This window comes from Gymnogyps californianus, chromosome 2 (assembly GCF_018139145.2).
Source record: "Gymnogyps californianus isolate 813 chromosome 2, ASM1813914v2, whole genome shotgun sequence".
Classification (NCBI taxonomy): Eukaryota; Metazoa; Chordata; class Aves; order Accipitriformes; family Cathartidae; genus Gymnogyps; species Gymnogyps californianus.
The window spans coordinates 137,487,178-137,514,327 of NC_059472.1; the positions used below are offsets into that span (position 1 = coordinate 137,487,178).

Here is a 27,150-nt window from a genome sequence, read left to right on the forward strand (position 1 = left end):
CAGGGAGAGACGTGTCTGGGAAGCCAGCCTTTTGCAGTCACTCTCTGTGTCGAGATTACAGCACTGGACTATTTGTGTTTCTCCTCATCCCTGTTTCTCTCTGTCTCTCACTCTCTCCAGCTGGTGTAAATGACTGCTGCTGCCTCCCAGAGCAAGATAACCTGCTCAGTCAGCTGGAGCCCCCTGCGGACAGCTGTCTTGCTTTTAGCTGATGGAAAACTGCTACTAACCGCTGCATGGAAGAGCGTGGAGCAGCAACCATACTAGCAGCAGCCGCCGCCACCGCAGCAGCAAGAGCGAGCAAGGACTCTATTGTTCCCTGGCGTTAAACAGTTTTTCCTTTTCAACTGCCATGCACAATAGCGGGAGAGAGGTTTCCAGTCCCCTTCTCCCCGTGAAGAAATTCTGAAGAGGGGAATATTATTTGAAGGAGGTTTCGTGGTCGTGCTGCGGGTTTTGGAGGCGGCAGCAGGCTGCTGGAGGCATGGAGTTGAGCGAGGGGAGCGCTGCTTTCTGCCGTGGTCCAGGGGTTTCCACCGTGCCAGCCCGGTGCGTGGGAGTTCTTGTGCTTCTGCTGCTGGGAATCTGGGACGCTCGTGCACAAAGTGAATTTCAAACTTCATCGGTGTATTTGTGGAAGACCGGTAAGTAAGGATGCTGTGTTAACACAACAGCAGTGTATTTATTTTTTTCTTGTAAGTAATAACCTTTTTGTGTGCTTTGTGTATGTGGAGAGAGAAAGTTAAATCTAAATTACTAATGTTTACTTGCAGGATTATAGGAAAAAAAAAATTGGGTCATCTTCCAGGATTCCACCAGCCAAGCAAATATGACAATTAAAAAAACCACATTTGTGACTCTGTGGCACTGTTACTGGGATGTCTTATGTGTTTTCTGTGTCATCTGAGGTTTTTAATTTTGTTTAGTAGCTCTGTGTTGTATGTAAATAACAAAGGTCAGGGCATTAGTGCCTGTCCACAATGGAAAGGAACATTCGTTACAATTGGAGTCAGCAACGTTAACAGTGCTTTAAAAATATTGACTTTTCACAAAGAAAGATGTAATTCAGCATGTCTAATCTTCATGCTCTGTGCTGACATGTAATATATTCAGCGTGGTAATTGATGGAGGGTTGGGTTTGTTAAATTTAGGTTTGTTGCACAGTATATAGGACACGTGAAAGCTAATGATGGATTAGGTGAAATAATCCAAGTGATGCCAGATCTCATAACTAAAGAGCCAGAAGCAAATAGGCTATGTGGATTCAGCACCACTAGATAATTTCCTCTACTTTGATACTAATGAGTTACGTGTCTGTTTTAAAGATTGCATAGTCATAACAGTGTTCCAACCTTAACTTTGTATTAAAAATCAGTGGGGAATTTTCCTGTGTCTATTAATATATTACATTAATTCAGAACTTTAGCAGTGATGAATATGTGCATTTTAGTTGTCTAGTACAGTTTTAGTTCCTATGTAAGTAGAGTCAAAGTCTCCTTTAGGAAATTTAAAAATTTCAAGCCAGTAAATATTTCACATTGGCTTCGGCAGTAGGCTTTCTTCCCTGTACGTTGCCAGGAATAAAACAACCCAAAAAGTAGTAGTTTTGTTTAAAAACTGCTTTTCCATTAAAGGATAATACGGTAGTAAGAGAGAGTGCAAATTAATCATTTGTCTGAAAAACAACTTTGAGAAGACAGTCTCTTTCCTGGGTGGAGGGCCCCAGCCTTCTGCCACAGAAGCAGATCAATTTACAATTACAGTGATATCCTGAATTTTTTAAGAGGCTCCATCTATCCAGCAGCTCAGGGAGGAGACTAAAAGGAAATTCATTTAAACAGGACGACAAGCTTTCCAATAACAGTAGAAAGAGAAATCTGAAGAAGGGAAAATCCTTTGTAACTTTCACTTCTGACTAAAAGATGGGTCACACGATGACAGTGACCCATTTTTTTCTTTTGAACCATTGACAAATTCAAAACATAGTTTTCAGTTCGATTACAGATTTGTAAATGTTCAGCACACACTTAAAAAGAGATAAAATATATGCACAGGTTTATGCAAAAGTACAGTAATAGTATAGCATTTTCATAAAGCATTTTACATTTACCCTAAGTTGCTAGGCATCAGTAGAATAAACTCTCCAGCATTTCATTACGTCTCCGTTTAACAGTTTAATGGATTTTATTTAAAAATGTTAAAATAGTAACATAGGTTGAGAATAATAACAACTCTAGTTAGCTATTACTTACGAACATGCACTGTCAATTTGCTATGGACTTAACTCCGCTTACTGTGCATATAGTACACATGCTCTGAAGTCATGTCAGTTAAACCAGTAAGAAGGAAACTGGGTTGGCTTTTGTTTTCTCCCCTTTTTCTCCCTTCCTGGCAAAGACCACTCTTACGAAACTTTTGTTTAGAACAGGTATGATCTAATTACGTTGCCTGATGAAGAGCTAGTTCTTCCCTTCAGCTTTTTTTCTGTGACCTCTCTCCTCTGTTTTGCCTGCAGTAATGAATAGGATAAGCATGTTCACTGTACAGTTTTTAATATAATAACATCAGCGATTTGATGATAACATGATGAAAAACAAGTCAGAGCGGCTCTTTTCAAACAATGAATGGCAAGATGCAGGGAATAAGGTAGTGCCTCTGTGTTTGGCTTCTAATTAAATCTTCGCACTCTTTTTCTTAGCTGTTTATTGAGTTTTGCTCTTTTCCCCCTCCTCTCTGTGGGAGGTTCTAGAAAGTGAACTAGGAGAATCGCTGATCAGTGATCTGAAGGGATATCTAGTATGAGGTGTATAAAGTTCAGCTAAAGTATCAGAGGGAATAGTAAAACTGAACAGTAGCGAGCTCATCCAACTCAGATGGTATTTTGCTTTTCCTTCTGTGAAGGAAACGGGTCAGGGGAATATGTGGCTAAGACTGTGTCTAGGAAATCAGCTTGATTATATGCCTTTTGGGACCCGTTATGTCCATTTTTTGAGAAACATGCTATTTTTGTCTTGAATTTAGTCTGGCATCAGCTTTTGTAAATGCTGTTCATGACTTGCATGTGTCTGGTTTTTATTTCTGAAGATTTTTGAAATAATGTCTTGGTGTATACCATGTAACCGTGTGTTCTATACTGGTTTACTGCATTGTGTTTTCTTAAAGATGCCCTTGACAATAATCTGCAGGGGTTATGAGGTTTGAGTTGAAGCATTCTTTCTTCTATAAAATAACAATTGTGATATCTGGTATAGTTTCATTATACTTTTTTTTTTTTTTTTTGAGGGGTTGGTATTTCGTTTTATGGGATATGGGTTTTTTTGTTGTTTGGGGGGGTGTGTGTTCTTCTAATTCAAATTTCAACTGTTTACTTCCAACCTATGAAAACCTCTCAGGGGTCATGACTTTTCCTGTCTATTACCATCCTCCTGCCTACTACCATAAAAATCTGAGGTGTTTGTAATACTCAGGTTAACCATTTTGGGGTTTAGTTATCTTTGATTCAGCATGGACGACGTTGTGAACAACCTGCTTTGGGCAGGGAGATTGAACTAAATGATATCCAGAGGTCCCTTCTAATCTCCACCATCCTGTGATATGGATACCATCACTAAGTCATTTCTACTTCTCCAACTGAAACTGCTTTGAAGTTTTGGCTTTCGTAACTTTTTTGATCTCTTGTGAGAATGGGTATTTGCTGTTGCATATTTATGCTGCAATTATGGTGTGCTAATGGACCTTCAGTGTTTTGAATGGCATTTAGATGAACATAGTTGATCATAGTTACTAGTCTTTAAACTAGGTTTCTCACCAAACATTCTCATTCCATACCATGCAGACCTGGTGTATTCATTTTTTTGCGATACAAATACACAGCTGGTTCATTTTGTGTGGTCACTGGGAAAGCCATCTGGTTTCTTTAACATAAACTAAAGCAAAGTCTCCATCTGTGCAGAATACCTGGCTCTTCACAGCAGACTGATGAAACAGCTAGATTCCCAGCGTTGAGTCATGGTGTCTGTCTGCTTGATGATTTGACATAGAGAACAGCACTTTTTAGCATCTCATAGAACAGAAGTTGTGGTATTAAGGGGTGGTAAGTCCACTGATGTGAGGTGGACACACACTCATTGGACTTCTGAAGTTGAAAGAATTTTTGAATGACCTGTTTTGTTCATCAGTAATTGCCCTTCTCTGAGTCTACTGATTTCATTTGCAATGAATAGTTGTTTGGTTCAGGTTCTATACTCCTACATTGAACTTCTGTGAGTTCATGAAATGTTTTCAATTTCATTCATATTCTACCTTAACTATTATGAAGCCTTATTGAATTGTTTCTATATATGCACCAAAAAAAAAAGTGTGCCACAATTCAGTAAAAATTGCTTGTGTTAACTTTTGTTAAATGTTATTGTTCAGTTTCTTTTATTTTTAAAGTGAAATTTTCATATTCAAGAAGAGCTTATAATCTTGTTTATACTGCCTATAATAGGCTAAGATCTTGATGTATCTAAGTTTTGCAGTGAACAATGTGAGGACTGCTGATTCCTAAATGAAGACTGCCGTACAGTTATCACTCTTCCAAAACAAGAAGATGCGTATTTTTCTTGGTCTGTCATTTCATGATGCAGGCCATATATATACCATTTCTATGCACAACTGACTAAGCATAGGCATTTCTTGCCACATCAGAACTCTCCTTTACTTCTTTCTACTCTGTGCTTCATTTGTTTTCGTTAAATCAACCGACACGGTGATCTGTGATGTGCTGTCAGTGTCGGGTGTAATGCCTCCCTGCAGTTACTAATACAGTTACTGAAAAGCTGCACAAAATCATCAAGGTTCAATCACACTGTAAAATTGCTTCTTCTGACGGTTTGAAGTAATGCACGTTACGCTGTTGAAGTGGAAGACGCAGCATTGGATTGATATCTCTGGAACAAAAAAAGCCATAAGAAAAAATTTGGAAGGCAGTGTCTTTACCATCATTATCTGTTTTAAAGACTATTGATCAGATCTCAGATAGTATACATCAGTATAGCTCTGCTGAATTATTTGAGCTATCTGCAATTGTGTGATACCAAGACTTGGTCTTCTGTATAACAATTGCAGTTGGATGTTTTCCCCTTCTTTTTAACAAAGGTAGAACTTGAAATAGACTTTCTGTAGGTAACAGTGCCTTTTTAAAACTAAAGGGAAAAAGTCTTTGTTTCCTGAAGAGAACACTTAAGTATCTATATTTTTATGCCTATGTTGTGTCTCAGGATGTGAGAATTGGTCCTTATGTAATAACTTGCTCAATGTTTGAGGCAGTGGAGAATCAGAGGAAAGGAGATAATATAGGTGCAGGAAACATACAGAAGATCACATGCACTCTTGGTGTAGTGGAGGCCTTGAGTGAAATCAGTGTGCCAAGTGGTTTCCAGTGGGACCAGAGGGGTGTTGCAAGCTCCGCAGCCAAAGAGCTCTCCTTAACCTCTTTCTGAGCTCTTCCAGACAGCAGCATCTCTACGTGATTTTTCCTTGTTCCATTGTCTTGGGAAGAGGATTGCACAAGGGCCTCCCACTTCACCTGAAGAGCTTATGAACAAATGTTTTTGCTGTTTCAAGGTGTTACTGTGGGATCTTGTAACCAAATCATGCTTCTTCGCTGCTTGATATGAACTTGGGTCTCAGCCCACCCCACCCCACCGATTTTTAACCTCTTGGTTTCCCACTTACCCAAGGAGTAGAACAAACACAACCTCTGTACCATCACATCCTTGTCAGGTTTTACAATTTTTACATGTTTCAAGGCCCAAATCTATTTTAAAAAGAGTTTGGTGCCACAAGTGGAATTGGAGAGAGGACGGTTTCCAACACTTTGTCTGAAATTTCTCTTCTAACACCTTTGGAGGCTAACAAACATAAAATCACTGAATAAAATGTCCTTATTTTATTTTCCTTATGTATGTCTCTATGACTGTCCTTATTTTCACAGGACTGAGTGTTCCTATCTCTTATTAATGCCTGAGGAGGGCAGAAGTCCTTCCTAGGACCAGCAGTCCAGCAGGCATTTCAAAATGTGCCTAAATACACACTGACAGGAATGATCACAAGGAAAGAGGGAAAGAGAAAAATTACCTAACCAGCCCTCTGATTAAAGGACTTACCTTTCAAGAGTTGTGTCAGCTTGTTTGTTGAAGCTGTTCCATCATATAGCAGAAAATTTCCCATTTGTTTCAGTATTTTTTTTTTTTCCCCCAAACCAGAGTAAAGATTTTTTGCAGTAATCGCAACTTGAGACTGGAGACAGATAAGCCTATGTCAGTAAATAGGAAGCTCCCAATTTTAAAGAGATTATGAAGAAATGATCTGAAGAGGCGGATTAGATGTGAAGACCTAGGGAAAATGCTAAATGAGAAAAGATATTTTAACTTGCAGCCTGACTGTCAGGAATGGAATTCACATATGATGATGAAAGAGGGCAACGAGGACCTCTTCAAGGGAAAATAGAGCTCTAGTTATGGTGTGGTGAACTTGAGCTGGTACCTACACATCCTTCAGGAGGGAGAGAGAGAGGTCAAGACTTTTAAACTGTCAATGTAAAAAGTGTTTTTCAGGATTCATCTTTTTGATTCTCAGGTCTTTAGTGACAGAATAAGATAAAAAGAATATTAGTAAAAGCTGCATTTCATCAGCTTTCCAAAGAATAAAAATTATTCAAGCAAAATGTGCTAAAGATGCTTTACTGCTACCTCATTGATTTAAAATATAAATGATCCTCCAGGACTGAACGTGGTTAAGTGTTGGTTACGTATGCCCTGCATAAATTCATATTAATTAGAGTTAGAATTTATCACTTCTGTTGCATTCTGTAATGTGCATCTAAGCAACCACACTGTTTACTGTCTGTCTCCCAGTTAAATCTGACTTTTATGTAGTCAAATGGGCCTTGTCTCTCTATGACTTGAATAAGGAAATACTAATTTTCATTAGGCATGTTCATCACTCTTGCTCTTTGCCCTCATTTATAAAATATCCTTTCAGTTTTTTTATTCAACAGAAATTGTGCAAGGCAAATATTAAGTCTTTGATTAATGCAAAAGGTTTTTAGTGCAGCCTGGCAACAAAACATTTGGCAGAGATGCAGAAAATGGTTGCTTTAAGGAAATTATTTATAAATGTTTTTTAGTAATCTGTCCTTATTTAACAAAATCAGACTAAATATTTAAATGTTTGAAGAAAAATTTTGTGCTGCTGAAATTCTTTTTCTTATGCAGTTACTTTGCCATGTCTGAAATAGGAAAATAGAAAAAAGCGTAGCTGAAATTATAAGCTTCTAGTTAAGATAAACAAGTAATATACTCTGGGCTAATGGTTGACTTCACTTGTAGGATAGCATTTTGAAGCTGTCAGAAAAGTGGAAAATGGTAGTTGATCATGTTGTACTGGTAGCTGAGAATGTCTGGATTGTTTTTAGCAAGCGCCCTGGAGTGCTTATGCTAACTGGATCAGCTGAATCCCTCAGCTTGTAGGGATGCTGGAATAAGAGAATACCTCAAAAGCTATGGGTTGTTTTGTTCTGTAGGCTGGCTGCTCCAGTGTTGGATTAATTCAGTTTATTAATATCTTACAGACCAGGGTTTAACTTTACAGTTCCCAGCTCCACTTGACGTCTTTTATCGTGTTCATCCACTCAGTTGTTTGGATGTCAGAAGTGTGCACCTTTTAACACAATAACTCCAGATTTAATAGAAAGCCCAATTCCCATAATATAAAGGCTAGTGTTCTCAAAGACAAGTAGTACTCTATATTTTGAGGTAAAATTTGCCATGGTATAAATTAAATTGCACATTAAACTATGTATTGTAACTGAGAAAGTAATTTCTGGGGTTTAGGACAATACATATATTTATTCTGTTTATTGAAGGTCCTTTCCTGCATTCACAACTTTCTTCATTATATATATCTTTTTTTCTGTTCTTGTATTCCTTTGTGATCTGTTTTCTGTCCACAAACAAGTCTTTTCCATGTAACGGGGCTGGGAGACCCTTTTCTGAATGTATGTCCAGTCAAAATCTCTGTTTCTCTTTCTTAGACTAGTGAAGCTGAAAAAAAGTGGTGGGTTCCTTAGGTGGGTAAAGATATGTTTAAATTCAGACTGACAGAGGTTGAAGATCCAGTTGTTTTGTGTGGAGCCTCAGAGGAGGCAGAGGGCTGGCAGAGCCTACAGTTGGAGACAGCAGTAGCATTGACTTGGGTACTATTTATAGGTTTCTTCTTTGGTTTTATGTCTTTTTCTGTCTAGTGAGGCAGAAAAAATATATGGAGTTACTAAAATAATGGAAGAATTAGATGAGAGAAACATATCCAGAAACCCTAAAAAATCACATTATTTGGCCGAAGTTTTCCTAAATGATCCCAACTAAAATAACTATATTGTATTGGATATTAAATCTCAGTCAAACAGAAGTTAATGTAAGCAGTTTTGCTACCACTAGCACAAATTAATCTCCCCTAGAAATCCCATTATTTACCACTTTCATATGAATGCTGTACAGTGTTAAACACATCAGTGTCTGGGATTTCACACAAAATCCAACAGACATTTATTATAGGAATCAGCATGTTCTCAGCATTAATTAGCACTGTGCATTTTGGTGCAGCTGACATTTCTGAAAGTTGTCAGTAGACCACAGTAGCTGTTTTTTTAATTCACTTTCTGTATTTTGTGAGCATTGCCAAGATTGTTTTGGTGTTTTTATGTCTGTGGAATAGAGAAGGAAAATCTGGTGTATTTGCATGGGTTCAGGGAAGGAGTGGCATTAGATGCAGCCCTTATTGACTGGCACAAGTGGTGGTTTCTTGTGTGATCCCTAGTGAACGGTGTTGCTGGAAACACAGCAAGTTTTCAAATGTCCAAATACCAGTAAGAGTTTTCCATAGGTATTTTGAGAGAGAGAGAGGGAGAGAGATAATAAGTAACTGTTTTGTGTAGACTGTTTATATTGCATAAAGTGAGTTTGAGGATATTAATTGGAAATGGTTTCTGGTATAATGAGACATACTTAAACATTTTAAAGATTGATGACATCTGCTAATCCAATGAGAAATTTCTTAATGAGATACGTTATTACTGTCTTCCTCCTGTATTATGCAAAATGAAATGTTTATATTAGTGAACAATAATATAACTCTCCTTATGTGTGCTGGGGAATAGCTATTTTACCACTTAGCCATTAGAGAAATAAAGAATAGAACAGAGAGAGATTGTTTTATAATTACTTGTGTTTGTATAGTGCCTAGCACAATTGAATTGTCTTCAATTGCTGGTGTTCCTATGTACCACAGCTTTATACAAAATTACATAATTAAGACTTGTTAAAGATGCTGTATACGAAGATACGAAGATAAATTATTAACATTCTAAAAGAACATTCAAATAATTTCAAGTGCCAAAAATAGTTCAAATAGCTGATATCAAGATGCCGTACTACAGGATAATAGAGGAGAAAATTATTTTCATAGGAAAACAGTGTTATGAAGAAGCTTGGAAGCAGGATTGTCTGTGTAATAGTTCCAAAATGCATTGTTGGGAGAAAATGTCTTCAGTAGTAAGAGGAATGTTTTTAAATGTTACTTAGCATTTCCACATTCACAGATACGGCAGTCATCCCTTCTTCTATTTGCATGATACAAAACTTTTGTTTTGAATTTGATATGAATGTGCTTGATTATCCTAAAAGATCACTTGAGTTATGTAAAGTTTTGCTTGTTTTGCAGTTTTCTACTGACTGGTTGAATCAAGTGTACATTGTGATGAATTTTGTCCCATTTTATTCTGCTTTACTTGATTTGCTTGTGATTTTTGGTCAAAATAATGCCTGGGTTGGGGAAGTGGGTACAAGCCATTACAGTAACAATAAGACTGCTACATCTTGCAACAGGGAACATCAAACCTTATTTAAAAAAAAAAAAGCCATTATAAGCTAGTAAAGAGGCTGGGTCTTGAATCCAGTCTCAGCTCTGCAAGTGGTTTGCATTGGTGACATAGTGAATCTGTTTCCTCTTCTGTAAAGTAACATTTATGTAAGTATAGTTTTCTGTAGGTCTCTGTGCAAAAACAAAACAGAATAAACTGAGACTTGTGATTTTTTTATATAGTTATCATACAGTTCCCAAGAAACCAACGCTTTAGCACACTTGTAGTACTTGCCATATGCAAGCAAAAATGGATGTAATGGAAGAGAGCAGGACATTTGGGAAACAGGAAGAAAGAAGTTAACGTGAGTGGAGAATACAAACATGAAAAGCATGGGGCAAGCAACCAGCAGCTATTTTCTGTTGAATACAGATATTTAAAACAGATTGTGAGATTGAAAAACTCAGGGGGCTGAGAGAAGGCGGCAATTGCTGTATGAACAGATACGGAAATTTTTTAACTAACGTGAGTTTTCTAATGAATCGCTGGAAGCTATTTTCATATGACATTTCCAACAATACATATACCTATGTGTGCATGCTTGTGTGTGTGAGAGATATGTGGTGGTCTGAAAACATTACTGAACAACTCTGTATGGATCCAATGGCACTACCTTAAAATACATATAACAGTAAGTTACCTAGGTCTTCAGTGTCTGACTAAAACAGTAGCACAGCTTGAATTTGCAGTCACATCTAATAACAGAAGTGTATCTTTTTATATACCGCTAACTTATTTTAAGAAATTCCAGCTTCGCTGCTGCTGCTTAGCTTGCTATTTTTAAGAGGTGTACTTTGAAGGCTGTCATTGAAGGCTGTAACTTTTTTTTGTAACCCTAAATGAAATTCACAGTCAGCATTGCTTTTTAGACAGCAGCATTGGAAAGACCAACTTGTTCCTGTACGACATGCTTGGTGCCATGTGGAAGATAATGAAAGGAAGAGGAGGGAGAGTGATAAAGTGACTGAGCATGCAAGGAAGATTTGTAGTCTTTAACTTGATGTGGATGAATGACTTGTGGCACTCTATATTTCAGCTTGATATATGAATGTCAACACCTTGGGAATAGTTTGGGTACCTGAACCATAAAGCTAGGAAATTCATGTTATTTTCTATACTGTACTTCCATGTCTTTGTAGGGAGCTGCAGGAGAAGTCTATGGGCTGTGCTGCACAGAAGTGAGTTCTCTGAAACTCTGCAAAGTACATACCATGACAGATTTGTATAGGTGATTTACATATTTACTAGTGATAAATATTTCATTTTCCCCCTCTGTGTTTAATATACTTTAAAAGCTTTATGGAATAAATCAAGATGATGAGCATATGTACTGATTGTAATTGAATCTTGGTTCTTTTGTGATAGTACACATTTAAGCTATTTTATCAAATGTACTACCAATTACATGTGATGGAAGTAACTCTAAATTTGTGATTTTGTTATATGGATATAAGACAACTTGGGTTTTGAGATAGCATAATTTTTGTCCTTTTCTTATCCTAACTGCAAGAAGTTCATTGTATTTCTCTGATGTAGTAAATGCCTTCCCTTCAAAATACTGAATTTGCTAGGTTACATGCTTCATAGTTTCTCCTGAATAGTGCACTGCTTAGTTTCTCTCTTAACACAAAAGTGATAGTCTTTAAGGATCAGGGTCCAAAAACAAAAGCTAAAATTACGTAGTAAAGATTTTACTTTTTGGATGCAGAAGTAGGTTTTCCAAAATAGGTATGTTTTTCTGAAGCCTCACATATAAAGGGACATTGCTGATTAGAAATGAAGTAACAATTCAGTGAACTAAAAATTACTGCCATGCAAACAGAAAAAAGTCTCTCAAAATAACAAAATCTGTTGCTTACATAATGTCTTCATCACTCTCATTTAGGGAATAGAATATAGGTGTGTTCATATTGATGAGAAATCTTTCATATTATTATTAGACTAGAAACAGATGAAACAGTGAACCTGTGTCTCTGAGAGTAAATTACATGTTGTTATTGTTCATATATAGGCGCTAGTTTGGGTGTAAGCCATTGTAAGACAGATGATAGTAGATAATTTGCTTCTAAAGTAGCTTATGTATCTCTTACAAAGTTTGTATATGCATCTTCTGAACTAATAACCTTGCTGTTTTAGTAAATTAAAGGCAATCTTCAATATATGCCCATACCTTCCTAAATATATTATTTTCTCAGCAAGTAAAACACTGCTATCTAGAAAGTTTATTATTATTATACTATGAATGGAATCCAGTCTGTATATAATCCTCTGAGAGCGATGAGTAGCACTCCTAGAGGCAGGCATTCTTTAACAAAATATGGATTTAAGGAGAACTTGAGATGAAGAAAAGGTGCAAATCAATTAAAGATGAAATATTAAAAGGAAGAACAAAAAATGAGTTTTCAGTCTTGTGATGCCTATGTTAGTTGCTGATGCCATTCAGTGTTGCAATTTCTTTTCAATTTAAGACAGAGATTCATCACCTTTTATATAAATGTTACCAGAGTGAGTTATTTTGGAAAGGAAAGACAAAATATATTAAGAAGCCGTAAAACAAAGATGCTCTACTTTCTGTATAATGAATCAGATAATATATTGTCTTTTTGTTAACGTTTTTTTTCATTGAAAGTATTTAAAAGGAAACAAGTTACCATTAGCTAAAGCTTACTGAATCTTCAGAACGTTATGAAAGTAGTTTAACCTAGATAGGGAAAACAGATTAATAAATAGCACATCTGGAAAAAAAAAACCCAAACCAAAAATAAAAATTGGAGTGTAGAACACCAAAGATAACACGGCAATTAAAAAAAAAAAAGATTTACTTTTGTGTTACATGACTTCACCTGAGTCTGGAGCTAACAGACAGAGAGTTCATCCAATTTGCTGCAGTTGCTTATAAACAAGGAGTTCATTTGAAGTAGTAGTGTTGCTTTTGGTTTTGAATGTTTAAAGTAAAGATGAAGAAGATATCTCCCTGAAGATAGAAACTCATTAAGAAAGCCAAGGGCTTTTTGGAGAATACTTTCTGTTCAGGGTGGTTTTTTGTTCCCCACTTTGTATGTCTCAGAGCACACTGCAGCTTCTAATGAAAAAATAATGCAGTTCATTAATCTGGAAAAACTTCTGAAAGTAGCTACATTCTTACAGTATTCTGGGAATTAATTTGAACATAATTGGTTGAATGTCAATATTAAAAAGCACTCTAATGAAAAAGGAAATGCTCAAACCATGGTAGTTTGCTGCTTCTGATGAAAAATTTAATGAGGCTGAATAATTACCCCTTCTCTCTTCTTTCTTCCCAATCTGCCATGTCTTTCCCAAGCTCTGCTTTACATTTATTGTAAATATTTTAAGCAGTAGGATTTCTATCACTGTAATTGAAAGACTACACTATTGTCTGCGTGTCGCACTATTTTATAGCTAGTTTGCCTTTTTCTGTAATCCTTTCTCCCTTCATGACTAGATTACTCAAGAAGAGTATTTGTCAGTTGTCATGCCCCTCAGCTATCACTTATATGAACTGTGCTTAGTGAACTCTAATCAACCTATTAGTGTTATGCCAAGCAGCGCAGTATCTGCCATTTACGTAACGGTTACTCTAGTTGGTTTAATGTGACTTTTATCTTCTAACTTCAGGTTGAGAATTACATCCTTCTGAGATGTGATCATTGCCCAAAGACATATACTTTCCAGTTACTGAGTTGACTGTTAATCACTTATTAAATAAAGTTATGAAGCACATGGAAGTTGGCATTTTTCATGGGCAACCTACTCTAAGGAAAAAAAAAACCCAAAACCAAACCAAAACAACACACACACACAAACAGAAGAGCCATGAAACCACATTATTCGAGTGGAGGGCCTTTTCTTCTGATGACGAAGTTGCCACAGAGTGATATAGTGTCAGTTTGATATGATGCGCACTGCTTTTGTAAATGTTTTGAAGTCTAGATGCAGTACAAATAGTCAGATGAGGAATGAAACATTCACACTGGTTCTGGAAAACACGGTAGTTTTTTTGTATATACGGAGGTTTTAATGAGTTATCAAATTATCATCTATGATTTTGGGGTTTTTTTTTGCTTTTTGCTTTTTTTGAGAGATGATCATTTTTAGGTCCCCATCTCGGTTTTTCATATGACTTGTATTAGCTCTTCCGTATCCTACCCCTTTTCTGTCTCAGTGGGCTAATGGATGCTGTATGAGATGTTTGTCCCCATGACCTGGGTCTGTATTAGCTGCCTGTTCAATAACTGCTCAGTAGTCTGGAGAAGAAGCATGTGCTCTTACTGCTGTAGGCCCCTACCTGCAACAAGAAACAGTGGTTCACCTTTTTGTGATGTTGTATTAATGCACTTCCAAAGAGAAAAATAAGAGACACACGAAGTGTTATTTATCTCATGCTGTCAACATCTAAGAATTTTTATCAAAGATGAATTGAAATTAGAAGACAAAGCCTGAACCATTTTGGTGCTTTTGTTAATGATGTTTTAGATCTGTAAATTACAAACCCTGAATATCAGTCACACCATGATGGCAATGCAAAACTTGATTTTAATATTCAGCTGCACTCCATAGAGACATTTGGTGCTTCAGAAGACACTTGCTGCTGTTTCTTTAGAGCCCACGGCCTCGAAGATGACCTGGAATGCCAGATTAGGAAATTGATAAAGCTGTCAGTGGTTTGCCGTGTTCTGCTTCCCAGGCTACGAGCCACCTTGTCGCATGTAGTGCTTATGTTATCATCCAATATGTGACATTAAGAGATCACACCTTTTTCTTCACTTTATAAGAAGGTGAGAAACTTTTAGTGTAAGCTTAATAAGTAAAATATGACACATATCTACACAATCTCTTAACAGGAATTTTTGCTTTTTTCCTAATTTGATTTCATTTAATAATTCTGTGAGTTTTCCCTTTTTATCATGGTCAAGAGAGAGGCAAATCTGAATCTTTCTAGCAGGACGTTTAGTGCAAATATATTCTCTCACCATACAGATCATAATAACAGTGTATTTCTGTGGGAGTTTTCCATGGAGAAAATAAAAATTCTGGGTCCAACCTCATATGCATTTAGCTCCTGTGACTTTAATGTCATGACTCAAGGTAACACTTCAACAAGTGCTCAACATCAATTCTGGAACATAAGAATCACAAGGTAGAAAAGCCAGCAGTATTTTGCCCCAACATGATTTTTAGGTGTCTACAGAGAAGACATTTAACTAGTATTTTTTATTTTAACTAGAAAATGAAGGCTTGAGATTAAAAATATGTAAATGCAACTTCATGTTTATTGGATAAAAAGGGGGAAATAGTCTCCCTGAGAACTTCCTAGATGTTTCTTTTTGCAATTTTAATCTATATTTTATGCTAAAAATTCATTTTTCTTCTTTAATATGTATTTTGTAGTATCACTTTCTTCTTAAAAATATTAAGCTTTGTGAAGCTTGGTACACTGAGATTTCCTTTGGTGTATCAGTTAAAGTTTAATATGGAACAGAGAGATGGGACTTTTTCCATCATGGAAGCATCCTTAAACTTTTATTCCTTCCTGTGTCATTGGAATTACACCTAACTGCGAGAGAAGCCTGTAGAGCAGCTTTCCAGAAGCTCATGAACTTTCATTTTCTTTTCAATTTTATTTAAAGGAATTTGTCTTAGTTGCCTTCATTGATACAATATACATTCAAACAAAATGCCCAGTGCTGATTGTCTTGTGTTTAACTAGCCATGTTAAAACCTACTTTCAAAAAACCAAAACCCAAACGGTGTAAAATGTGTGTCTTGATCTTATTTCCTTTTCAGGAGATTCTTGGCTATTAGGTAGATTAACCTTTATGCTTTAGTTAAGGAATAACACCTAATCTCTTGAATTAAAAGGAATGGGAAGCAGAAGATGAAATTGAGCTAGGTGGCACTTTGTTTCCTCTTGTTTTGGAAGAATTGTTAGAAAAGATTACTCCTTTATCCTTCAGAAATATGGGTGCCTGTTAGAATTGATTCTGAGCATAATGCCAATGTAGTTTTAACAAGCAGACTTGGTAAACATACAGATACATGAGTTTTGGATTAACATAGATTGTTTTGGCATCCTTTAATTTTTCAGTTGTAATGAGGGATGTATTCTTTGGGTGACAGTTGGGGAAGTTTTAATGTAGATTTTTTTTAGTTCCTATAGTTACTATATGTTTGTAGTTGATGGTTCAAGATCTTCTTTAGGAGTTCTTCTGGTTTATGTGCCCAACCCATTTCTGTCTCCTTTTTGCATCTACCAAGACCATAGTCTTCTATGGAATTGAAGTAATGAAAAATGTACTTACTCATGTGGTTCTTGCCACCTCCAAAGTCCTTTGCTTATGTGGAAAAAATAATTTTAAATTTCAGTGCAGTACAGGTAAAAAGGAATTTACTCCTTGTGATAGCAAGGAAATCTCTGAGAGTTAAACTTTTCAAGTATAATACCTGTCATTTTGAAATCTGGTAGATGAGTACCCTTGGCCTGGCTGTTGGCAACGATTTTGTATTTAAACAAGCTTTTCATTGCTATTCCATTTTCAAAGCAGAGAATGTCATGTGTGTTTAAAAATAACTGGTGTCAAGAAAAGTTTCAAAATGAGAATATATTGTTTTAAAGCCTAGTTAATGGAAAACCTTTCAAACTGAAATTTACTTTATGGTAGCCGCTTGTGAGAGAGGCAATTCAGTATGATTCCAAGCTTCTGCTTTTATCTGCCTTGATAATAGTGCATCAATCTTCAATGCTGGTAAGGATACAGAAATTTTTCCTAGCAGCATAAAAGCAATGCCCATTTTAATTTTAAAGGTCATGCATGTGCAATGCCTTTTGATGAATTAGTAATCAAGTGATTATTTTTTTTATAATTTTGGTTAGTCTTTGGCTTTTGTTAAGTTTTAAGATTATTTTATTTTTCCAATTTAGTATCCTTACGTAGCTTTTCAGTACAATGTGGGAAGCTAAACAGTCATTATACTGCAGGGATAGAGGGTTGAGCAAAATATGAAATTAATGTATGACCATTCTTTCAGCTCTAAGACTGCCCGCAGTTTCAGTGCCATCCATCTATTCACAGTAGCTAACAAGACATTTTTGTAGTTTGTTTACAAACAAGAAATTGGGTAAGGCATTTTGGAATGCAATATTTCTTCTTGGGCCAGTGCAATTAAGAGTTTCTTAGTTTGCAAATTATTAGAGTCTATTTTATTATTACTGACGTGCTTGTAAGAATTTCACCAGCATGGCATGGTGCTTCTCTGTTTTAGAATATTCTTAAATACTTTGTGGTGATTAAGTATAAGTAGCCTCTTGGAAATACCGATATCATTGTAGTTATGCTATAGAATTACTTAATGTAGTTTTCATCACTGAAAGATCTTTGCTGTCTCTCAGTGTCAGGATTTCTGACATCCTGACAGATTATTGTAACTTAGCAGATGTCCTCAGACTGAAGGTTTAGAGTTTATCTGTTTCAGTCTTAGCTATGGTCTAATAGTTGGACAGATGGATTCACCCCAGTCAGTGAAGTTGCTATATAGAGTGCTCTTTGGAGCAGTAAATGTTGCTGTGAAATACAGCTAGCACCACTGTCATTTTGGATTGTTGTGCTTCAGCTTTAATGTCATTTAAATTCCTCATTTATTAAAAAGACAATTTTATTCCACTTGTTATGAAAGCCCTTTACAATTTTCTAGGGAAGCTCAACTAATTTCTAGTTAACCTTATGTAAGAAAAGGTGAGCACCTGAGAACAAATAAGGAAAGAGAAATCTTTGTTTTGCTTTAAATGTATTAAATATGTAGATTCTTTCGTGTGGGTTTTCAACTTAGTTACCTATTGTGTAGTATTTTTATTGCTTGCAGATAACTATTTTTATGAACATTTGTCTAAAATGTCTAAACTGGCTAAAAATACATTCTAGAAAAATGTTGACAATGTCACAAAACTATATTTTAAAAAATAATATATTTATATATGCTAAGTTCTTAACTGCAAAAGAAATTTGTTGGGTTTTGGCTTTTTTTTTTTGAGAGTATATATGTTAAAGCTATCAATACAATGGTTGGTTATAAGTGAAGCCCACAGTACTATTAATACTGCTTTATCAACATGTTGTTTTCATACAATATGTTCTCTTCGTGTCAGAGTAAGAGTACTCTGCCATTAATTCAGTGGATTCGGTGACAGGTTGTTATAACTGCATCTCAGAATATAGAGATAAAATCATGATCTCTATAAATACATATCTCTGTCAACCAGAGCTAGCTCCTTCTCTTAAAATGTCGAGTAACCTTCCTTCCTGCCAGTTTTTTAAAAGTTTGCATTTTGTGCTTTGTTAGAAACAAAGTTTCTAGGTAACAGAGAAAAAATAGCATTTTGCGGATCAAACCTGTATTTTTCTGAGTGTTTCCTTTTTAATACCATGATGCGTTCAAGTATGAGCCTTAATTTCATCAGCGTAGATTTTGAGTGTAAATTGGAAGGGAAAAAGAGTCAGTTATGTTGTCAGTTTCTGTATGCCCTGAAGTAATCCATCTTTCTTCAAAGCTTCTGCTGCTGTTTGTTTCCCATAGGAGAATGACGGCTGCATGTCCCTCCTTGGAAGCGTAACTTGAAATGATATCTCTTGACTCGTTCCTGGTGTTTAGAAATAACATTGTTTCATATAATGAAAAAAAAAGTAATTAAGTGATTCTAAAAATCATCTTAAATGTAAAATACAGAGTTTACATGAGCCTTTCTTTCTGTTATTTTGAGCACTCTTCCCTAAGCAAGGATTTATTAATGGTAAATCATTTTGCTTTGCTTAAATGTGGCTATTAAATGGTATAGTTAGACCTTAATATAGGTGAGAGGTCATGCTAGGAATAAAGCTAAATAAGTTAGAGCAAAGTAGACTAATTATTGGTGGTGGAGTGGACTAATTATTAGTAATGTCTGGATTTCAACTCCCTTTTTCTTCCCCCTAGGTATGGTATTTTGGATATTCAGTGTTTTGAACTGCATTAGAAAAATACACCATATGGTATTGCTTGTCTTTCCTGATTGGATGTAACACCAGGTGTTACTTTGCAGATTCCTGAGTAGACAGTATAGATTTCGTCTGTAAGTGCTCAGGCGTTCACTTTCATATTTGTTTCCAGTATGGATTGTCTGAAAATTAGATTATGATTTATTTGAAAATATGAAAGGGATCTAAGTATGGATATTGTTTAAAAGTAAGTGTAATTTCAGTTAGCAGTTTGAAACTTTATATGCAAAGTAAAAGCACAGCATGGTGTGGCTTTTTTGTAATGCATAGACCTTGATTTTATTTTGCAAAGTTGCACGTGTAGAAGTAATTAATTTTATTTCTTTAAAAAAATTGTAAATAACTCTCTATGGTGTCAGTTTACATGTATCATGTTTCCTTGTAGTATAAATGAGTACCTTCCATAAACATTTCATGCTTGAACTCTTCATGTTTATGGGGATTTTTAGAATTACTGAACTATTTTAATTTCATTAAAATCATGAAATAATGGGGTTTTTTTCAACAATATAAACACTTGGTTATGATAAAAGCTAAAAGGCTTTTCTTACCGCTTAGGAGTTTGGTAGTAACTGGATCAAAATACTCATGAAATTTTCTGTATCAGAGGTTGGATAGTATTCGTATTTATTTATTTAAAGTTTCCAGTAAATATTTCTTCTATTGCATCCTGCTCATTGTGAAAGCAGAGTCAGCAGAACTGATCAGTGACTTTGAGCGCTGAGAAGAGCAGCGTATTCCCAGAGTGACCGTAAGAGCACCCAAAATCATGTGATACAAAGGTTCAAGTCCAGGGTTCAAGGAAAGAGTGTGTACTCTTAAGTTGTAGTGTATAGGACGATGTTTATAGTACTGCGGAAAAGACTATACTGTCTTTTCCTAATAAGGATCAGCTTATTAGTGTCTTTCTGTTCCCTCTCCTTTTCCCCCAAACTGGTGGATGAGAACCTTTGTTCCCTTCAGGTGTTTATGCAGTGGCCTTTGCTATTGCTGCCTTACAGGGACGTGTGAGTTCCCCGACTGCTCCGCGCCCACCATAGGGTGGGTGGACGGTTTCTAACATCCATAGTCATTCTAGTTGGATGGGTTATTGATGAAATTGCTGTTCAGATCTGATGACAATTTAATACAGTACATGATAACTGAACTGAGTGACCTTTGCTGCAATTGATGTTGTCCTTTCTCCCTGTTAAGTGACCGCTCAATTTATCTAACTTATAGGAAATACTGCGATTGCTGAATAAACTGTCTTGGACAAAGATATCCACCATTCATCCTGAAAAGGTTGAGTGGGCACTAGTAATCAGAAAAGGTCAAAGAGCTTGATTTAAGATTGTTTAGATCTAGTGCTCTTTTTCAGCGGTAAAAGTACATGATGTAACCAAGTGTCTAACTCCGGTATCGGTGAGTCTGGTGGAGGCAAGCCAGTGGTGTAGAAAACTGTTTAAAGAGTGTCACCCAGACTGTCAGTTTGTAAGTGCTAGACAGAACAAACTAAAAGTTTTAGGCTTGTCTTCAGTTTTCACAGAAGACTTGTAGTTATTTAGTTTTATCATAAATTTGTGTGGGACCTTTAGTATACATGTAATTTCATAGAACCAGAGACAAATGCTTACCTTTAGGGAAAATTGGTAAATATTGATCAGTTAAAATGTGCTATTTAAATTAATTTATACAGGCTATTTTCCTAAGAGTTTCTGCTGTTGCAGAACTTACCACATTCAAATGGCGTTAACTACCGCGTCTATGCTGAAGCACAAAACGATCAAAGAGAAATGAAGAGCAATCAATCTGCATGCTTTTCTTCAACATTTATTGATTTAATCCATGAAGATTATTTTCTATTTGATTATTCTGAATCTTGAAGTGTTTTAGCAGGAGATGGTTAACACAGTGATTTTCTTCTCTTCTGCTTTCACTGTTGACCTGAGTTGACCTGATCGCATTGGTGCATTACTTGTGATGTGTGCATACAGAGTGCACAGGAATTTACTATTTACTTAGAATATTGTATCGAATGTTGGGGTTTTTTTTACCACATATGGTACTTGCCCCCCTTCCTTTTTTTAATTTCAGTCTGACACAATTGGCGATTTTTTTTTTTTTTTTTTTTTTTTTTTTACATTTAGCTCTGTTCTACATCCTAACTGTGGCTGTTATGACTTGTGGTGGGTTAGTACAGTGACACTAACGTTTAAATGGATGCAAAAATTGTTTCGGAGTTGTATAGGAGACTCAGTCTGTCCTAACATGAGAGTATTCACAACTCTTCACTCTAGGCACCCAAGTTAACTGGCTAGTTCCTTTAGAAGTTAGTACGTTTGAACAGTAACTAGGGATGTTGAATTACTGCAAATCATTGCGGTAATCTAATAAGCATTTATTAATTTTTTTTTTTGTACTGAATTAGGTAAAGTTCAGTGTGTGTTTCTCATAGCACTGACGCACTATTGCGGAGAAGGGCTATACTTACATAGTTGTGAGATTTGAGTCTCCTTTGGATTGTCATAAATTGACCTGTATGAAATATCCTGGAGGTAGAAATATAGCCACTTCAATTTCTCATCCTTGCCTTGGTCCATGATGAGACATACATAAACACAGGACACTTCAGTCTGTGTTTTAGCATGTTTTACTTTTACCTTCACTTATTACATAGGACTATAGTCATCATTCCGGTGTATATACACACGTGTGCGTATGTGTTTACCCAGTGCACAGTGTGACTTGACTGAGGTTTCATTATGAGCTTGTTAACAGCTAGGTTAAAGAGATTGTGTAGACTGTCTGGTTGTTAATTAGTTCCCATCAGCAAAATTATTAGCACAGTAGGTCAGAATTACTCCTGCCAAATGAAAGCTTCAATAATCAGTACTGTATCTGGGTCAGAGACCAATCCGGTCATAAATCCTGTGATTGCCTGGGCCTGAAGGTGCAGGGCCAGAGTCAGTGGCACCACAAAGCTGGTGATGTAGAATTGCTCCTCTGTCACTGATAAAACTATATGCTGAACATTAGCAGTAGCTTTTTTTTTTTTTAAAGTTTTTGTTGGCGCTGTGGAATATTGCGCGTTGTCGATAATAATGTTCAAGCATGAGGCAGCAGCTTGCATAATGAATCGTCACCATAGGAGATGTGTGAATTGGGATGTTTTTTTCTTTCAAAATATTGCGCTAATAAGGATTCCATCACAGGAGATAGTAGTTAACAGTTAAAATGCTAGAAATAGCTCTCAAGTTAACTCATCTGTCTGAATTTGCTCATAGGTTTTTGTTCATACCTAATTCAAATGGAAATAATCTATTATTTTACACATGTATATACCTCTGTGTTCTCAACCTGTACAGGGCATCTTGAATGATGAAGTGTGCTTTGTGAAGAAAGTTAACAAGACTGAGAAACAATCCTACTGATTTGTCTTTTAAATCTCTGTTTATGCAGTTCACCTCAGAGTAGAAGGACAGAAGGAAAATGAGACTGGGGAGAGTTGATATCTTAGGAAGTGGATCAAGATCTTTCCCACTTTGTAAAGGACAGCTGTAGTATTGCTCCATCTGGGAAGAACTACTCCTGCCAACAAGTCCCTCAGAGCTGTGTGAGAAGAATATCTTAGCTCAGCTCCAAAGCAGAACCACTGTCATATATAATATATAATTTCTGTCAAGGTTGTTTTCTTTCTGAACATTACATGTGCACTCACAGGAGGACAGTTGGGCATCTTCTGTACTAACCTGAAACATAAAGATATGGTTCCCTTTCCTGTAGGGAAAGAAATCATGAGCCAAGTTGCATCCTAGAAAATATGTTGATAGCAGTTTTGTGGAAAGCAAAAGCATATGGTAGGTGCAAGTAGGTAATTCAAGGAAATACTTCCCTGTTGAAAATACACTAATTTAATTTTTTTTTTACTTTGATTCTACGTATTTATTTAAAAATAAAGCAGTGTTTTTCTAATGTTTAAAATAATAATGTGGAAGTATTTATGAAAATATGCTTCCTGTGAGCCTCTCTGCCTATCTTACTTCTGTTTATTACAGTAGACCAGAAATCTTAAAGATGATGTCACCTCCAAATTTATTCTCTTGCTGCTCCCAGCTGAGACACTCTAATGCTTGTATATCAGTGCAACATCACTGTTTTGGTTTGAAAACAGAGAATTTTTATTACATTTAATATTACTCACATTAGAAGAATAATATTTCTGTATATTTTGTTTTATCCTCCTAGCGCTTTGTATAGAATTACATACAATTCAGATTTCTTTTAGTTTGCTTTTTATCATTCTCTTAAAAAATAAGTGAAAGAGACAAATCGATTGGTACTGTTTTCTAGGTGAGTGTCAATAAAAGTTTCTTTTTGATTTATTAATAACAGACCAATGTGGCAACTTCAAACTATTTTTGGCATATTAATAGTTTGTAAAACTATACAGTAGAACATCTTTTCAGAAATCATAAGCCCTGTCTAAATTAACCATGGATCCTCAAACATTTGAGGCTGTTTTATAATGAGTTAAACATCGTAGATGACGAACCAACATATGATAGTGTTTAGACAGAAAACTATGCTGTTACCTGCTCAATTTCCTATGCAATTTTTCTTTGTTATAAATAAAAGTTCTTCAGAAAGAACTTTTCTTTGTCCTTCTTCTGCATCAGCCAGTGGCCTCTGATGTATTTTGGGTTTCTAGTCTGCATTCATAAGCAGTATTTTTATAAGGCTTAAAAAGTCATATTAAAAATAATGGAAAAATAATTATTGTTTTGGTGCTCTTTGATTTGTTTTTGTAAGTTGAAGCCAAATGTTCCAATGACCGTGCTATATTCTCAAGTTTTGCTCCAAAACCATATGGGTTTAAAAAAAAAGGAGAAAGAAACAAAGATATCTTCAGATGTTCATGCATATTGTTTTACCCAGTTATCTAAATCTCTTAAATTTTGTATTTTCTTATGTTTTTTTAGTTCCAATGTATAATCCTAACACTCTAGAGATTTTTTTCTTCCCCATTTATCACTAATTTGCCACAGTCTTGCAGCAGTATTAACAACATTTAAGGTAACATTAATAGCATCTAAATTAGAATGGTTTTATTTCATACTATATTTCCTCAACTGCTGTATATATGTTTTCATTAACTGGTCTGGAATATACAAATGTGTTGTTTAGGAGACTTCATCTTCTAGTCCTAAGATCTTATGCTTATAAGGTCACATTCTTTTAGCGTTGGCATGATCTGCTCTCTGATACAGGCTTGCGCTGCCCTGCTTCTTGACCTTGCTTTTGTTACCTCTAGCTTTTCTTTGTCCCCCTTATCACAGCGCTGCAGGTGTACTCTGCAGTTTTCACCCTCAAGGTCCTGTGGTGCTGGTGCTTCTTTCCACTCTGTAAAGCTTCATTATTCTGTTAGCCAGCAGCTTAGTGTTGAATAGCAAATGTGTATCACTCCTTTGTTATGTGTTGGATTTTTTTCCCCTGTAAGTGCTAGGAATCAAGCCAAGGTCTCTTAAAGGGCAGAGTTTTGTGCCCTGTGTCAAAGGGCTTGTGGAATTATTTTTAGTAAGTGTACCTTCTTAGCTGTCATCCTCACATTCATCTTATTGCTCGTTGTATGACTGAAATAATGTAGTAAATGAGAAATGTCTGAATATTAGTGAGATGGGATAGGGTCATAGAACTCCTAACATACCAGTTTGCATCCAGCCCTTGTAAAAACCCAAATCTCAGGAATTGCTGGAATTCCTTTATTTTCTTACAGGCAGGCTTGGCCAGGAGTTTGGTAATGGATTACTCTGATAATGAGTGGTACTGGGGGAAATAGCATATGCTGTGAAATTAATGAGTGCATAGTATAGCGATAATACACAGATCATCCTGTCTCTAAATATCTCTTGCAAATGTTTCCGTAATGTTGTTTTAAACTTGTCTAGCCCTTACGCTGCTCCTCAAGCGACAATATTAATAAGTTTAAATTTTTTTGTCATGTCGGAATTAAATATCCGAGGTCAAAGAACTTAGAATATATATTAAGTGTATTTTTAGCCAAACATAAAAGCACAACTCCATAGTGGGCTATGTGTTTGCGTGTCGGATCTCAAACCAGAATTTGGGCCCATTTCAATTTTCAGGAGAACGTGCTAAGAGGGAGAAGCCCCTGAATGGAACAGTCAAATGGGTTTGCCATGCCCTGTGTTTCCACTCTTACTTCCTTGACATTTCTCTTTCCTTCCCCAAAGCCTGTGCTGCTTGTAGCATGCTCTTCTAGGAAACTGACTCTGTTGTCATCCTTTTCACTAATTTTTTACTTAATTACATTAAGTAATCAAACACACAGTTTAAATCTGAAAGAAAAGTGGAAGCTTCAGAGACTAAAATGTTCCTAAAAAATGTGTAAATGTGAGTAGCCAGGGAGGGAACCCACAAATTACTGTCCCCGCTGAGGGGAATCAGGTAAATGGCTCTTACGTGTACTGGGCACGCTTCTGATATACAACTGATAGACAATGTAATTTTTCTACGCTGTTTATCACTTCCATCCTACAGCTGGAATAAAGGACTTATCCTAAAATTCACAGTTCGTATCTAATACTTTTTCATATTTCTTCTCAGTGTATGACCTGGTTCAAAATTTTACCCAGTGTTTTGGGTCCCTCCCTGACCCCCAAGCTGTGAGACTGCAAACCAGCACTTCAGAGAGGAATCTCGCTGTCCTTGCCCTGTGCTCACGCTGATGAGTGGTGCTGGCTGTTGACTGAACATGGCACCGTGGACTCTGGTTCATCTGTGCCATTTTGGCTAAGAAATCACTCAAAAGAAATTCTGCCGATGGCTGTGGTGCCTGTGCTGGCTGCATCAGCCAGAGCATCCCTCTCCCTCCCTCCCTGAGCCATTATATAATTGTCTGTGTAACACTGCCAGAATTGCAGGTTGTATTAAGAAGCTGCTGCTACAAGGCATTAGCCAAGTTTTGAAATAGGTATAGTGGGCACTCAGCAATCTGTGAACAGAGTGGGAGAGCCCTGTCGGGGCATACTGTGTGGTTTGACGTGACCAGTAAATTGCTGCTTCTCTGGGAGAAAAACTTCCTTCGTGCTGTAGTTGTTGCCCCCAGCTCTCGTACCTGCTTACAGAAATCACAGGATTTATTAAGACACAGCAAGTAACTGCTACGAGACTTCTGGCAGCAATGGCATGAGATCTCCTTCTACCCCACCTTCCCAAAATCTAAACTCTACTTAGGGTGACGCTGGTGGTGAAGGTACCGATGACTGTAGTGGCAAGTGATCTGCTTTGTTAGACAATTGGGATATTTGTACAAGTTATATCTTCCTTTCTGATTTTAGGGTAGAATTCAGTGATATTCAGTGACTGTAAAGAGTGGATTTTGGCATCCTACATTTCTACAAATACACAGCGATGTACAGAATGTGAGAAAAATGCTGTCAAAAACTGTTCATGCTAATGAAACGTGTAGAGCCGAGGAAGAGAGATGAGAAGACATTTGACTTCAAATTCTGAGCAACCTATAAAATACTTCTTAATGCTGAATGTGTTATGTAATGCTACGCTTTCAGCTTTGAAATGTTTTATGTATGTATCCGTCTAATTACAGACCTCTTTTGCTTCATCACAGGATGACCCAAACCAGATATGCAGAAGTTTGAATGTAATGCGAAGCCAGTAATATTTAATATAATGCAGGACTAGGAGACAGGGGAACTGTGGGTGTGCAACGAGAGAGGGTCGGAAGTGGGACAAAATAAAGCATTTGATTGCCAAAAGATAAACGCTGGATACAAAGGAAAACAGGAATTTGGAGATACAAAAAAAGAGCAGAGAGAGAATGAGGAGGGTTAAAAAAAAAGGTCTAATGAAAAATGTAATATGCAGTCTATTGACCCCTCAGGCTGCTAAAGAGTTGCTTTGCTCTGATAGGTACAGGAAAGAGGGATGAATTCTCCATCCCAATGTGTCTGGGTTTTTGATGTGGGTACCTTGATGAGGCAAATTCTTTTAAGCTCTCTTCATGGAGATACTGACTTGGATTAGGTGGCTCTTGGATAGAAATGATAGCCATAAGATGTGCCTTATTGTACTGTAGTATAGAGAAATTCTTTTTCTTCAAGTTGTCTTTTAATATAGAAC

The 27,150-nt window shown here is 36.5% G+C and overlaps 1 protein-coding gene across 1 annotated transcript in view; it reads left to right on the top strand.

Annotated features, from left to right (window-relative positions):
* Positions 1 to 310: 310 nt before the first annotated feature.
* The window catches only part of THSD7A (thrombospondin type 1 domain containing 7A), a 205,966-nt gene continuing 179,126 nt past the window's right edge, over positions 311 to 27,150 (top strand). The window contains exon 1 of the mRNA XM_050891559.1: positions 311 to 644. Coding sequence (XP_050747516.1) covers positions 485 to 644 — 160 coding nt within the window. The 5' untranslated portion in view covers positions 311 to 484. The remainder of the gene's footprint in view (positions 645 to 27,150) is intronic.